Consider the following 16,379-nt stretch of genomic DNA (forward strand, 5'->3'; position numbering starts at 1 on the left):
TTGAATCAGTAAAGAAGAAAAAGGAAGATTAAATTACTAAAGTCAGTCCAAAAAAAGATGCCGTGATTTTCCCTGTTTTCCAACTGTTGCACGAGATGGAAAGCATGATTCAGAGGTAATAGACAAGCCTGAAGATCAGCTAAAATTACAGCTCAAGAAAACCAAGGCAGACATTGATGACAAACACACCTGCTGCATGCTGAAATCTCCATCCTCACATTCCTGCTTGTATCTCCTTGGAAGGGTCTCCACTTCCCGGATATCTTCCATAGTGACTTGCTTAGGAAGGACCTCAAACAAAGAGGTTAAATACATAATAATAGACTTTTTGTCTGGAAGCTGTACAGCAACATCTGCATCAAAAAGACAAAATATGGGGGAAAACAAATGAAGAAGCTGCTTTTCTAAATAGATAATATAGTTAAGAATTTACAAATAGTGTAAATCACAGGTTCTCCTGTTAAGTAGCCTTTAGTAAGCTTTAATTTAAGAGGCCAGGTTCAACATCAGTTGAAAGCAGTATGAAGTAGAAAAAAAATTGTTTTTTCTACATTCAGAAGAGAATTCACATTAAAGTCATGATTCATGATGATACTTTTAAGTAAGAGCCCAAATCTGAAGTTACTAGGAGATAAAAACTGTTTAGTGGAAGTTATTCTGGAGCATCTCCCAAGCAGAAAGGCAGCTCAGGGACATATTCCACATAAACATTTCCACTTAGGCTCTATCCCCACTCACTCAGCTCATTTTCTCACTTTTTATATGGAAGAGAGTTTCATTAACTCAGGTTCCCTTATGTCATGATTTACGAATACTGCTCCTTCAGTCAACGTGGTTTTTTGGGGGGAGGTTGAGGCTTATTTTTGGGTTTTATTTGGTTTTATTTTGGTTTGTTTGGGTTTTTTGAAAAAGAAGTTGGTGCTCGAATCTATAAAGTTTGAGAGCAGAATAAACCTTTGGAGGTTCACTTCAAAGTAAAGCAACAGCTCAGGATTTTAAAAAGGAGCCATAAAAGTTTCCTGAGAAGTACACCTAATCAGCACTTGCAGCTAATGCTACTCAGTGTATAGTAAAGAACAAAATATGATGAGCCCTTAAGCTATCCCATTCTACATAATGCTCTACATCATCTGAAAAGCACAGACCTCTGTCACAGAATTCCTACCTAAAATAAAACAAAGTCATGATACCAACTTCAGTATACTGTCTCTGAATGGTACATCACTCCGAACAACATTCAAAAGTTGAAGCATATGGATGCACAGACATACCTTTATCCTACAAGCTACATCCTTTTAACCTAAGTTTAAGGATTTGAAACAAAATACCATCATACTAAACCAATGGAATTATTATGCATAGTAAATGTCAATAGAAGATAATTCTTTTAAGAGAACTCAAAAAAAGCTTCTAGTCAAGTAAAAAACTATATCCCACCTTCAGGATCCAAAAGTTTCTCAATTCCCAAGTGGTTCTTGGCTGTGCTGAAAGCATGTTCCAGTCTCTCAACTGGGGACATCTTTAGAACTTTATCCCAGCTGAAAAGCTCAGGTCTAAAAATGAAGACAAAACAGGAAAAGTAGTAAGCTTCACCTGAGTAAAAACATGAAGTTATGGATATTAAGATAGCTACCTTACACATACAAAATATAAATATAAGTGCATATACATAAATGCATAAATGCAAGTATGTGTTTTATTAGTGAGAATCTGACAATCACAAATCAATTCATTGACTGCATGTCCACAGCAACATCCACTTTCCATTCTACATATTATCTACATATTTACCCATTGAGTCCAATAGGAGATTAAATACTATTAACAAGAAAATAAATTCTTTGTTTAAAATGTATTCCAGAACCAGCTTCCTTAAACTGTTCCTTTCATAACATTACTGTTATTATCTGCTTTCTGCATCAGGCTCTGCTGGGTAATCAAGAGTCACTCTGTTCCTGGAGTGTGTCATTCCAAACTTCTGCTGTTGGCTCAGTGACCATTCCAGATCATCAGAGTCAGAAGCAACAGCAGTTCCCAACCCTACTCACTCAACCTGCTCCAGGGTCATTTTCCCCCTTTAAAAGAACTTGAAAGGAAAAAAAAAAAAAAGGCATCCCATTTTAAGTGCTCACGAGAGTCACAACGCAAATCAGAACACGGAGCTGATCCATTCACAGTGCTAGCAGTCTTCATCTCACATTAGTGTTAACCAAACCAAATCTCCAGTTCAGCTGAGTACCCAAAACATACCAGCAGTCTCAAGGGGAAAGGAAACACAGCTCTCTCCTAGTGGTACCCACACTGGACAGTACACCATCACCCTAGTGCTGCAGCAGCACAGCTGCAAGGCTAGAGAGCCATAAAAATACTTCTCATTCCCCTGTAACAGTGGATTCCCATTGAAAGACTGCTATTGATTCTGTGTTTTATAGAGGATGGAGGAAGGGATGGGCTTGCCTTTAATTCTTTTAATACCTAATTCAGTTATAAATTGTCATGAGACTATCCTTTTAACATCTCTGAAGTGCTGATACTTTCTGAAGCAGAGAGGCATAAGCCATCAGGGTCTGAGAAGCAGAAAGCCAGAGGAAGGCAGGGTGAATGAGGAACAGATATGCAAAGATTGTGCCTCCATGCAAGAAACAACAAGGATAACCAAAGAGATTCCTACAAAAAGCTTTATCAGAAATTCTTATTTGAAAAACACATTTCAGTAAGTATGTTGTATATGCACAATTCACACAATGACACAATAACACATTTTAATAAAATTCAATCTAGGTATATACGTATGAGAAAGAAAATTGTACCCAGGAGTATAACTGAATTCAAAGAGGAACTAAGATAATATTAAGAAATGACAGATCAACACAGTAAAATGTTCAATATTCTATTACCTGATATAATTTTATTATGTAGTCCAAGTGTTACAAAGTTATTAGATAATATAGCCAAAGAGGTAGCACTACTAGAATTGTTGATAGACACATAGAAAAGAAAGCAGGACGCAGAAAAATTCTGTATTGTGTCATCTTAAGCTAAATTAAAAAAGCAATATTGAAAATACCCTTCAGGCAGGAAAGCACTACTGTCTGGGTAAGCTAAACACCTTTCTTGCCCTAATACTTCTGCAACATGCCCCAAACTCCTTGCTTCTTGCAAATGCCTTTTAAAGCTGTTTCTTTTAAAGCTGACCTAAATTCAAACTCAGATCAAAATTTCTCAGAAGTGTGGGGAAATTGTGCTGCTTTGGCTACAGACAGGTGCCCAAGGACAAAAAAGCTAATTTCTGACGGTAGCAGATGGAAGAGGGAATACAAGGCTAGGATCAGCAGAGCCAGGTAAATGAGAAATTTTAGGAAGCCATAGGAAAACACAGTTACTCAGTTTTCAGCAGGTGATTTCATTACTTAATAGTGCTCTGAAAAGGGCAGAGCTCACAGACTTCAAATCCCACAAAGACCAAGCACAGTCACAACACACAAGGACCAACAAACAGCTGGAGGCAAATTTTGCTACCACTGCCCCTTTTGCTTCCTTCATGTCACCTAGGTCTCAGTTGTGTCTCATGCTGGGATTAACTCCATCACAAAGCTTCACACATTCAGCAGCAGAGCAATACCACTACAGACAACTACACCAGTATCAAAAGTACTAGTACATCTCACATCATCCAGGGACCTCGTAATACATAAAGTTCAGAGAGACCTTAGCTAGCACTGCTAGCTAGCACTGCTCTGCCTTTTCAAAGCAGTCCTTCCAAACTTTCAGGAGCCCTCAGTGTGATGTAGGTGTTCCCTACACATCACACAGCAGGCTGAACACAAATCATCTCTGGTCTACCATCAAGCCTATGACAGAGCCTGTTATTTCAGTTAGCACAGGCCAAATGGGCACTTAAGAGCCGAGAGCAACAGGCTCAAAGTGAACACGCACTTCTGTGAGCACTTTGTATCCGCTGGGTACAAATATTTTGAGTGTTTGTACAACATTTGCAGGGTCAGAAACCTGGCAGCCAGGAGGTCTGGTTAAATTATAAAAATGATCATACCATTACCACATTAAAACAGTATTTACGGTTAAGAACAGTTGGCCCCTGCAAAGCAATGAGCTGACTTAATTGAAGGTATAGTGAATTAGAAATGATTGTCCAGAAATAGATCTCAGAAAACGTTTTTAAAATAAAGTAAAAAAAGTGATAATTTAGACTAACAGGGATTTCTCCAAAAATCATAAGCACAAAGATCTGTGCAAAGATGCTTTAACATCATTCCTTATAAAGTATAATGGACAAACTAATGAATACTCTACCTGAAATATTCTATTACCCTTTGATTCTTACACTCAGCAGTTCTCCTGAAAGAACTGCATACTTTGTCTTTCAAGCAAGATATTTTCAAAACCCAATAAAAGCTACAGAGTCTGAGACTTTCTTATTCCTTTATTTTGAAGCTGCTTTGTCTTCCTACTCAAATGATACGGCAGGCTCCAAATGAAGAAAGGGGGTAGGAGGAAGGAAGTATACAGGAAGGAGGTGGTCAAGCCCCTCTGCAGAGACCTGTTCAGCATATTCTCTGTATAGTGCACACTAAGTGGGGTGTAAATCCACTTCAATTAGCGTGCATGCATGCACTGGAGCCAAGAGAGTTACACTGCTGCCTTGCCTCCATCCTTTGCAAGCCTTTGGCAATATCCCTGCACTGTTATTGTTACCACAACAATACTACAAACAAGGAAATAATTTAAAAAAAACAAACCACACCAAACAATGAATCACCAGAACAGGCTAGAAACTGTCAAATGCTTAAGTGTGAAGACATGGGAAAAATGCTGCTTACTTCACTTGGTCTAAAGATAAGGTGTTTCCTACTTACTTGTGTCTGTGGATGACAGCATTAAAGGCCAGTCCATCCGCCCAGCTTGTGGTGAAGTTCAGAACATTGACCTGACTGTAAGGTCTTGTGGACTGCCGAACCCAGCTCAGCAGGATCTTCTCACTGTTGGTCTGCTGCAAATCTGACATGATGTTTTTCATGACATCTTTCACCTGTAAGACAGCAGCAACTACACCTTATAGACACGTTCTACACTTTTCCTGCTTACAATATCTTTGAACAAAGCTATTTGACAAAACATTAAAGGGTCTTTCCAAATAAAAGCTGCAAATCAAACTAACTCTGCACATGAAATTTGGGAGCAGGAATCTTTAGGGTACCTCTGCACTCTACTCATTACAAGAACCAGTAATGACTCATGTAATAACGACGCTGTAATGTAAGATTAATATCCTCTTCCTCTTCTCAGTGCTGCAAGAGATATTGTATTTCTCAGCATCTCATGCTGCAGTTCCACCAATAAGCTAGTCCCAAAATCACAGCTTTCAGAGCGTTTCTGCAAGAGGATATTTGCTCAAACAACAAAAGTAGTTTGCTGTTTGGGTATCATGCACAAACATCTGCAAAAGTCCCACCAAGTGAATTCAATGATCCTTACCTGGATAAACCAGAAGCAATTCAATCTATGAGACTGAGAAACAAATCTCCAGAGCAGCATATAAGATGCAAGCCTAACACAGCTACCTAGGCAAAAAGCAGCTTAGAAATCCTCTCTGCAATTAACCCCATCAGGAACCAAACTCAGAGGGTGAGTACAACAGAGCACACACAAGTACACGTATCACAGGAGGCAGCCAATAGACAGAGATTAGAAACCAAACACTGGCGTGCCTTTATTTACCAGCCCAAAATAGAAGCAATATTTTCCGCCACCAAAGCCCTGGGAAGGTTTGTGAGAATCCCAGCAGACTGATGCACATCATTACTGGAATGGAAGAGATCTTGTGGCAGCCTCTCACCTGCCAGTGCAAGATAATGCTCCATAGCAGCCCCAATGTCAGCTTATGATTTCCATCAACAATGTCAGTTCCTCCAATATTCACCAACTCCACCTGGAGAAGTAAGATCAATTCTGTATCAAACACTGCCATCACAGTTTCAAGTTGCAATCCCACCCCATATTCGTGGCTGTCCAGCCACATATTACCAAGTGCTCCAAAACAGAGTAGTTGGAGAGGACCACAGATGATACAGCACTATCCGATTTTGTCATGACAACTGCTTAAACATGAGAAAAAATAGTAATGAAGATACTCCACTGGAAGAGTTTTATCCTCTCCTCTAATACACAAATGCAATACCAGCATCAGAACTGACCAAAAAAATGCAAACATGAAGTATTTGATACAAAAAGAAATAAGCAGTCATGCTTCTAGATACACTCTGAGATACTACAGAATCATAAAAACTCCATAGGTTTGTCCTTTGCATGAACTAATATACAAATGGGACGAGTTTATGCAAGAAGATGAAAAACTCAAGGGGAAAAATAAAATTTTCAAATTTCCAATATGCATAGGACAATGTACATAGACTTGGTGACACTCTAATTAAGATTATTAAAAAGACAGAATCACGGAAACAAGGAGATTATTTTAGCAAACAAGACGGAAGGAGAGGCTACCCACTCCTGCATCAAGTATTCAGCCCTCAGAAGAAGCAAAGCTTAGAGCACACTACTCACTTGTGCTTCTTCAGAGCCTGAACTGATCTGGGGCATTGAGTCTCCATTCAGTGTTCTGACCCATCTTTTGGAGTGAACCAACAACAACACACTGTCTTGGTCACCCACCATGCCTATGGAAATTAAGCTTGAAACAGTTGCCTAGCCAAAGGCAGATGAGGCAGACACCTCCCTGGGTGCATGTACACATGTAGCAGATACTGCAACACACTCCCACACAGGGCAGACGGTGCAAGCTTCATTCTTGTAAATGGCTTGAGCCAGGAGCATCCTCCAAGCCCCAGAGATCAAATGGCACAGCGCATTTCACATCCACAGTGAAGCTTTTTCTCCTTCTGACTCCTGCTCCAAAACAAATTAATGATATCCACGATGACTGCCAGAAACACCTCCCAGCTTACACTAACCCCATAAAACTGTATCTGGGCATTTCTTGGGATTGGAACTAGTCCTAGACAAAACCTGCACCACAAAGCTGACTAGCAGTTAAACAATATGGAGAAACACAGAACAGGAGCCAGGCTCCTGCTCCAGCTTTCAGTGGATGTAGCCTACAAGGACAGAACAGGCAAGAACAAAGAAAGTTTTGCTTTATTTTAGAGGATATTACTGACATATAAGAATACAGTGATATTCCATTATTATTTTTCCTCTTATCATGGGATCACAAATAGTTTTGACTCTGAACTAATGTACTTCTAACCTCGCTTTCAGGTATTATCTTGACAATTTTCAGTGCCCCACAGGTCTCCTGGTTAGGAGAATCAAATCAAAACTATGTTGTAAGATTAACACACAACCACAAACTATACTTCAAAAAACTAAGGAAGCTTGTGGATTTGTGCATTGTCCTCTCTCAGTTTTCACAGAGGCTGAAACAGCATCTTAGTGCAGTACTCTGCAAATACTAGGCATATATTTTAAATTAAACAGGCAAATACAGGCCAAAAGAATCACCAGTGAGGATCACTAAGTAACTCTGTAGAAAGAAAGCTCTCCAGAACACAAGGAGCAGAAAGCAAAACTAAAGGTCAAGAGCACAGTAATAAAACTATTACAATGCAAGAGCTTTTTTTTTCATCTGTAATAGAAGAGAAACATTCCTAAAAATGAGTAACAGAGAGATACCTCACATTTTAAAAATAATTATTAATAATGCATTCCTCTTATCTACATCATAAATAAATATATATATACACACACACTCCACATGCCCATTTTTGTATTTTAGTGATTCTGAATTAAAACAATGCTTTGCAAAGCGTAGCCAGCAGCCCACTATGATGGTGAGTGAACTTCTAAGACAAAAAGAGAATCATAAAAGAAAACTGACAGCAAACAATCAGTACTATTGACACTAGCCTGATATTGGCTATATGTGGAACTATTACTAGGGGATATTTTTAAATTACTTTTTAAAACTTGGTCTACACGAAATTGACATTTGCTACATGGAATCATGTGGCTCATCAGAATAATAGAATCAGTTGGTTGGAAGGAACCACAAGGATCATCTAGTTCCAACCCGCCCCACCCCTGCCATGGGCAGGGACACCTCACACTACATCAGGTTGCCCAGAGCCTCATCCAGCCTGGCCTTAAACACCTCCAGGGACGGGGCCTCAACCACCTCCCTGGACAACCCATTCCAGGCTCTCACCACTCTCATGGGGAAGAACTTCTTCCTCACGTCCAGCCTGAATCTCCCCACTTCCAGCTTTATTCCATTCCCCCTAGTCCTATCACTACCTGATAGCCTAAAAAGTCCCTCCCCAGCTTTCTTGTAGGCCCCCTTCAGATACTGGAAGGCCACAATAAGGTCATCTTGGAGCCTTCTCTTCTCCAGACTGAACAGCCCCAACTCTTTCAGTCAGATGGATGATGTTTACACATCACTTCAGTATCTACATTTTTGGCTTGTCTGATCCTTCTAATATATGTTTAAAAGCTTTTATAAACTATTCACAAGTTTTGATTATTGTTTAGCCCATAAACTCCCAGGCAGCAGGACACAACTACTTCACAGCAGATGCCTTTTCCCTTCACCTTAACACACACACACACACGCTTCCTAATGAAATTAAGCAGTAGGTATAAATCATGTACATGACTTTAAGAACCTTCAGCTAACTAATACCATCTGTTTACTTCCAGAAATCCAGATACTGCCAGCCTGAGGAAGAACTAATTAATTATTGTAATTCAACATTATTTAGTTTATTATCTTTTCCCAAAAAAATTAAGTTTGAAAATTTCATTACTTATCCTTAGGGATGAAAAAAAAAAATAAAAGAAATATTTACAGTACCACAAAGAAGAGTAAATACCCAACAAAACTAACAAAACCACAAACAACCACTAACTGGCTAATTTTCCTAGAAATATGACACTTGCCCACAAACACAGAGAGGGAGATTGTGGTATTATACAGCATGTTCATGTTGCTTTTCAATCAGCAGTTTACATAAATATGTCAGTGTCTTTTTGCATTAGATGTATTTTACTGCCAAAATGTTCTTAGTGAGTTATTTCAGCACCCTGACATTCACAAATAAAAATTCTACCTGTAGAGAGTGTGCTTATCACCAATTGTTCCTCAGAAGGGAAAATAAAATCACTTTACTAAGGCACTATTGGCTTCCAGGCAGTAAAATCAAAATCAAACAAAAAGTGATTAGTTTAATTTTTCTTAAAGAAAAATTGGGGCTGGTTTGTTTGTCCTTCTGACAAGTTAACCACAGCTCCAAATTAGGTATGGTCAGCAAAGATCTGAGAGGGAGCTGACAGATGTCAATGGAAATATCCTCCTTGATTATGAGAGCAGGACATGAAAAAACAGCGATACAAAACCTATCACTCACTCAAAGTTTTGCACAACTTATGTCTTCACTGGAAGTTAGCTTTTTGTCCTGACAGGTTCTTGAGTGATGTGTAGCAGTTTTAAATCAACTTTGCTTTTGAAGCTGAACACTTCAACAAAACAGTTTAGTTCATACCATTACTAAGTTAGTATTTTAAGATTTCACAAAATTGCCAGGCAGTGAAATTCTACATCAGATAAGGAAAACTGAGAACAATTTACCCATCTCACTGACTTCTCATTTTTAATACCAAAAATCTTTATTCTCTGCATTTTGAACTAATTTACACACAGGAATAATTTAAAGGATCTATCAAAGTTGTGGAAAAAACATGCTCACATTGTTCTGATGCAAGACTTGCAGCACTCGGTTAACATTATTTAAGGCATGTACTCTTGTGGACCCTCGTTCCTTAGGCTGAAAAAAAAAGATACAACATGTACATATCAGAATTGACAGATCAAACAAAATAAGTGATAGAGCAAATAATATAAATGCCTTCATTCCCTCCAGATTTTTTTTTCTTTAATAGAAACAAAACCCAAACAAGCTCATCTACAACAACTTCAAAATAAACACCAAAAGAAAATGGTCAGAACCATATTCCTTAATTCAAGGCACAGGACAGCCTTAGATTCAAAATGTGTTTCAGTTCATTTTCAGTAAGTCCAGAATTCTTTTCACAGCATCTGCAGAAATAAAAACTGGCAACGCAACAGCGAAGTGGGAGTTCCTGGGGAAAATCTGAGGGCTTTGAATGTTTGCCAGACCAGTTGAAATTGTTTGGCTCCCAAGAGGAAACAAGCAGCAATTTGTTTTTCTGGCACTGAAAGGCTGACTTTCCCCACCTTTTAATATCAGGGGATGGGAGGTGAGAATACAGATGGGACAGGATGACATGGGAGGGCGGTGGCAGGGGGGACTGACTGGACACAGGGACAAACATCCTGTGGCAATTCTTGACAGTACCTGCCACCCCATCTGCTTTTAATTACTGCACTTGAACTCCTGCGGTGTGGCAGAACGTGATCATATTGCAAGAGCATGGAGCACTTTTCTTGAACTTGGAACACAGTAATCCACAAAATCAGACACCAAAAAGCTTACATTGTCTTTAATATACTTGAAATTGGACTGCAACTCATTAGAAGCACTAAGTAAATGTATCTGTTTGAAAAACAAGGCAAACTTGTAAGCAGAAATTACAAACAGCTGAAGGTTTCCCATAAGGTCAATAAACAAGTCCGAGATTATTATAAACACTGAAATCAAGAATTTAATTCCAAGGAATGGCACAGGCTTCACCATACCTCAATGCATCTTTCTGAAAAAGCACTGCTGTTAGTGGGGTTTTCAGCTAACACATGCTTTCACAAACAAGGCTTCAGGAGTTGTTAGCCCACTCCTAGCAGTGTATCATAAAGGATTTTTCAATGGATAATTAGATTTTTGTATAGTTTACTAGCTGTTATCATTTTATCTTTGTTTTTTAAAGGATCTTTCATAAGTATATTTGCAGAAGTCCACAGGTATCCAGCTAAATGCTGCTCTTCCAGATCATCCAGAAGCAGACCTGTAAAACATCTCTATGAATGATAAATGCCACGGGAGTAACACCACTGGCTTGACCCTATATCCCACGAGTGGAGTTCATGGGAATTTCACTGGAACTGTAGAGAGCAAGTTCATATTACAAGCAAAAGAAGATTTTAAATAAATTAAAATTAAAAAATCACATGTCACAGTTTGGGTTTTGTGTGTTGGGGGATTTTTTTTTTTGTTTGAGTTTTTTTTTTTATAAATGGGAACATGACTCATACACATTCCCCTTACCAGAGGTTTCCCTGTCAGACCTTCCAAAAGATCCAGAAGCTTTCTTCCATCTTTCAGATCTGTGAACATGTCCTTAACTGGGGGCTTCCCACTCTGGGAAAAAAAAAAAGATAATAATAAGATAGTGTTTAATTAAAATCTCTCTGAAAAAGACACTTTTTATACTTCTTTATCTCTTATTTAGTACTAAACATAGCAAATAGAAGTTAGGGAGGTTGACAGTGGAAAGGAAGGCATCTTTCCCTTCTTTAGCATTTGGTTTCTTTCCTTCCCATCTCTATAGCTCTGTGTAGCAGCAGTATAGTACCAAGAAACCAAATAATTACATCCTGGCTCATATTATGGTAGATATGTTAACATAAGATGGCAAAGAACAAAAATTGGCAAGTTTGAGGAGTCATTTGAGAAACAATGCTTTGTCTGACTACATCTACAAGAGGAATAAACTGCGGCTTTTTAGAAAGCCATTGGAACACATTCTCTCACATAATAAAAAAAAGAGAAAGGAGAAGCCAGAAGAGCATGGAATTGAGCCCTGCATAAGAAGCAGCCACTCCTCTATGCTGATTTGTAGATCAAAAGGTGTAATATACATTGAAACAAATTAATCATTTTCCCTACCCTGGAAAAAGAAGCAAAATGTAAAACTAAGAGCTACTCTAAATTATATATTTCCAATATTCATTTGCTTTGTGGGTGGAGGAACGCTTTACAAAAATGGTGGTACATGACAGAACAGTAGAAAATGTTACAACTTCTTCACATGCCTTTCACTCTTATTTCTTCTTGGACCATAAATATGGAGAAAGTGTCACAGGGCAGTAGAAGAAGACACAGCCAGCCAGCAGCTAAATAAGTGCATTTGCTTTGTAATACTCATCTGCTGGCTGCCAGGAGATCAATTAAGGTACTGCTTTCAGTGTCCCTTTGAAATGCAGATTTAAGAGAAGAGTATTTTTTAAAATGCACATAAAACTCTAATGTTGTCTTTTTCTATCACCTTGGCTTTATAATATGGTTCTTCAGAAAGAAAGCTGTCAAAGGCCCATCTTACATGACATGATTTAGCTGACACAGATCTCCTCTGCCTTCACTTACCTCCTCCTGCCCTGACAGCTGCTAGTAACGGCCAAATGCTGGGTAACAAATCAAAGAGAGCTGAACTGCTCACTGAACCTTATTTTCTGGCAAATACCTGTTTTTCCCCCAACATGTGTGGGTTTTTTTTCTTTAAAATCCACTTTAATTAGATTTGATACTACTAAACTATTCATAACAAACCACAGTTCAACAGCTGCAGAGCCATTATCTCCTGTACAGAAAAATACCTAATTGTAACTCACCAGTATCAACCAGCTAAACTAACAGCAACAAGAACGATCGTGCAAGTAAGGGCATTTCTCAAAACACACAGATGGTAGCTCCAGTGTCTGATACTAAATCAGTTTTGCAATTAGTTTTTCTGACAAATTTATTCTCCAATTACTTTCAGAAGTCATGCTTTAGAAGTATATATACATATGTTGGCACATACATATACGTATAAAGGGTGCAGAAAGCTACATAGCTGTCAGACCAACACCAAATAGGAGCATGTATGAAATTTCACACATATTTTTAGATAGATAGATGTGTGTGTGTCTTACAACATTCTGCTATTACATATTGCCACTTCCTGAGCTCATCTAGACTCTTTTCTAGCAGGGTAAGGAACAAGGACTTTCCTCCTAGTACATGCACTCTTCACAGGTGATTCAGATGCTTTGCTGCTGCATGACAACCAAATCTTAAAAGCATGCTGGAACAGAACAACAGGAATACCCAACAGCAGATGCAGTCAAGCATGTTGCACATCTTATGGTGCCTAACAGGAGTAGATGATCCACAATGCCATTACCCCAGATGCCAGTAAAATTTGGTTTGCATCACCATACAGAGGATACTCAAAGCGCATTGGAAAAAGCATGGGCAAATTGTTCCCATGTCTGGAAGACCAGAAGGTGCATTACAGAGGTCTCACTGGAGGCAATAAGACTCAAATGGTCCTTAAGAAAGCAAGTATCTGTTAGCCATTCAAGTGCAGGGTCTCAGGAGAACAGAGTAGAAGGAGAAATCACCTCCCTCGACCTGCTGGCTACACTTTTTACACAGCCCGGGATGCGGTTTGCTTTCTGGGCTACAAGCATACATCACAGTCTCATGTCCATTTTTTCATCCACCAGTATCCCCAAGTCATTCTTCGCAGGGCTGCTCTCAATCCACTCTTTGCCTAGCATCTGTAGTGATATTGGGGATTGCCCTGAAACAGGTGCAGGACCTTGCTGAACTTCACAGGGTTTGCATGGGGCTCAAGCCTATTAAGGTCTTTCTGAATGGCATCCTTTGCCTCTTGCAAATGAGCTGCACTGCTCAGTGCGGTGTCATCTGCAAACTTGCTGAGGGCACACTCAAGACCACTGCATGTCATTGATGAACATACTGAACACTATAGGTGACAATATATACCCCCCTGAGGGACACCACTAGTCTTCATCTGGACATTGAGCAGTTGCCTGCAGCTTTCTGGATGCAGCCACCCAGCCAATTCCCTAGCCATCTAACAGTCCATTAATCAAACTCGTATCTTTCCTGTAGTGACAAGGATGTTGTGGGAGATAGTGTCAATAGCCTTACAGAAACAATGCACACATAGGTAACAGACAGATAAAACTAATGTTGGGAATGCTATAGCTATATATTCTCAATAGATTTGTTGCCTGTGGTTTAGAAGGGAAAAAAAAAACACAACAACAAAGATTTGGTTCTGCTAAGAAAGCAGAAAGGTACTTTTACTGCATTGAACGAGGCATCAAGAGCATACAGCTTTCTATCTTCTTTTCCCATCCCCTCACCTCATGTAAGTGAAAACAAGTAGAATGACTTCCTGCTTTCAGTCATTTGACAGGCCATATGTGTCCTGCTGTGATCATGGAAAATAATTCAGATTCATTTTCTCAGGAGAATGTTTTTTTTTTCTATTTCGCTGACCACCAGAGCACCACATCTTACTGTCAGTTTAAAGAGTCAGCAGAAGAGTCTTAGATTATTTCTGTAATCTAAACTATTTCTCTCTGATTTATTAAAGTATTCAGTATCCTCAAAACAGAGACACAGCAACATGCAAAGCCTCTGCAGAGGCTAGATGAACACTGTCTATGGGAAGGCAGTAATTTCACAGGAAACACTTCTGCAACTGCAGGATGACTGAAGTTGGCTAAGAAAACGCTGCAGCATCCATCCTGCCAAGCAGCACATCTATGAGGCTGGCTAGAAGCCTGCTCCTCCAGCTTCCCACACCCACCTGAGGGACATGCAGGCACCTGGTGGCAGCGGCCATCCAGGCAGCCCCAGCTGTCCCATCAGGGCACAGAGCCAGCCCACAGCACTGCTGTCACAATGGGAAGAGAGACTGTGTATGCATTGCACCCTCCTCTTCTCACACTGCCTCCTACCATCATGCCTTTTCCTCACACCTGGATATATATTTCCACATAGGATTTGCTACCCAAGTCACACAGTCTGCAATCAGGAATGTCACTGCTCTGTCCTCCTGTGCACGATGCAGCTGGATGCTGCTCAGCTTTCCTGGATATCAAGCTGCTGTACTTCAGAAAGTCTTTTACTTTCCTTTTCCAAACAAAACAGCTACACATCCCAATTTCTGACAACTTTATGACTTGTAAAGTTTATTAAAGCTTAGAAAGGACATGGAAAACAATTTTATAAAATGGCAGCCCAAGGGACGGTCCCACACATCCATTTCCCAAGAGAAGACAAGGAAAACTTCGGCAAGCACCACCTTAGATGAAAATAGTCACAAAACCCCATCTCTTTGCATCACTGAGCCTACTGGGGGAGGCTGCTGCGGCAGCACAGAGGCAATATGGAAACCACAATATATGACCGCTAAGGCTGGAAATGTACTTCTAGTTAGGAAGCCTAATCCAAACCAAGTTCCAGTGTGGCCAGGAACACTGAGCTCTGGCTCTGACCCATCACCCCAACTTCCACCACAGGGCACCTGACAGGTGCATGGAGACAGCACTGCTGTAACAGTGTGAGAGCTGAAATCCCCCCCACCGACAATAACCAGGCTAGCTCAGTCTGGAAGCAAATGAAAGCTGTATTTACAAGCAAATCTACAATCTATGATGAAATGCAATGAATATGTACAAATATACAAAATTCACAACATTTACAAATATGTACAATCAACAGAAAAGCACAACCAAGCCCCCTTTGCTTCCCCCAAAGGGCCTCACCCGCAACCAGAAAGAATTCCCCCTGACCCCTCTGGCAGAAGCCAGAGAATCAAGAAGCAGAGAGGCTGTTAGATTTAGCTTGTCAAGGTCAGCATGTTATCTTCAGCCAGAAAAGAAGAAGCCGCCAGACAGAAGCCAGGCAAGCTGAGAATTGCCCAACTCCCCAACCTTGTTTTGAGTAGTAGTTCTTAAACATTTCTATCTCTCCAATAGGAGTGTTTAGAATAATCATTATTTTGCTTTCTTACACCCAGTGGTGATTTATTTACATTCCTTCTCTGCTCGAGCTTTGTGAAGAAAAATCAAGATGACAGTCTTAAAACCATCACAACTGCTCTGAGCCAAACTAGGGTGAAGCAGGCAGGCCTGGGACCAGGTCTGTGCTGGGACAGGCTGGTGTACTGCAGTGTGAGCCAGGGCTCTGAGGAAGGGCAGATGTCCCCTCCCACCCTACAGTGTAAGGCACAGGTCTCAGCAGAGTGCATCCCACACCATCCCGGCCACACCCACACTGCTCACTGCCAACATCCAGAAAGCAAACTCGCCTTCTGCAAAAAGCCTGTACCCACAGATGTGCACACACAAGTTACACATCTGCAGTATTTTAAAGCAGTACCTCGATCTCTGTAGAGTCTTGCCTAGTATACAGTATGCAAAGCACAAACTAAATTTTTCCTTTTTGGAGCTGACAATATTTTACTCACTTTCTACACATTCAAAGACCACACAAATACAAAGCAGCTCTGCATCTGCAGGCACCCTGTGAGAAATAGTTTATCACCGAGCATAATGGATTTAAAAAAAA

At 40.0% G+C, this 16,379-nt stretch overlaps 1 protein-coding gene across 1 annotated transcript in view; it reads right to left on the reverse strand.

The window, feature by feature from the left end:
- Positions 1-16,379, reverse strand: part of UTRN (utrophin) — a 354,493-nt gene that overhangs the window by 308,925 nt on the left and 29,189 nt on the right. Inside the window, exons 3-8 of the mRNA XM_054393282.1 lie at positions 11,274-11,366; positions 9,780-9,857; positions 5,855-5,947; positions 4,875-5,047; positions 1,438-1,553; positions 190-353 (exon numbers count right to left, since the gene is read on the reverse strand). Coding sequence (XP_054249257.1) covers positions 190-353; positions 1,438-1,553; positions 4,875-5,047; positions 5,855-5,947; positions 9,780-9,857; positions 11,274-11,366 — 717 coding nt within the window. The remainder of the gene's footprint in view (positions 1-189; positions 354-1,437; positions 1,554-4,874; positions 5,048-5,854; positions 5,948-9,779; positions 9,858-11,273; positions 11,367-16,379) is intronic.

Source organism: Indicator indicator, chromosome 2 (assembly GCF_027791375.1).
Source record: "Indicator indicator isolate 239-I01 chromosome 2, UM_Iind_1.1, whole genome shotgun sequence".
Taxonomy (NCBI): Eukaryota; Metazoa; Chordata; class Aves; order Piciformes; family Indicatoridae; genus Indicator; species Indicator indicator.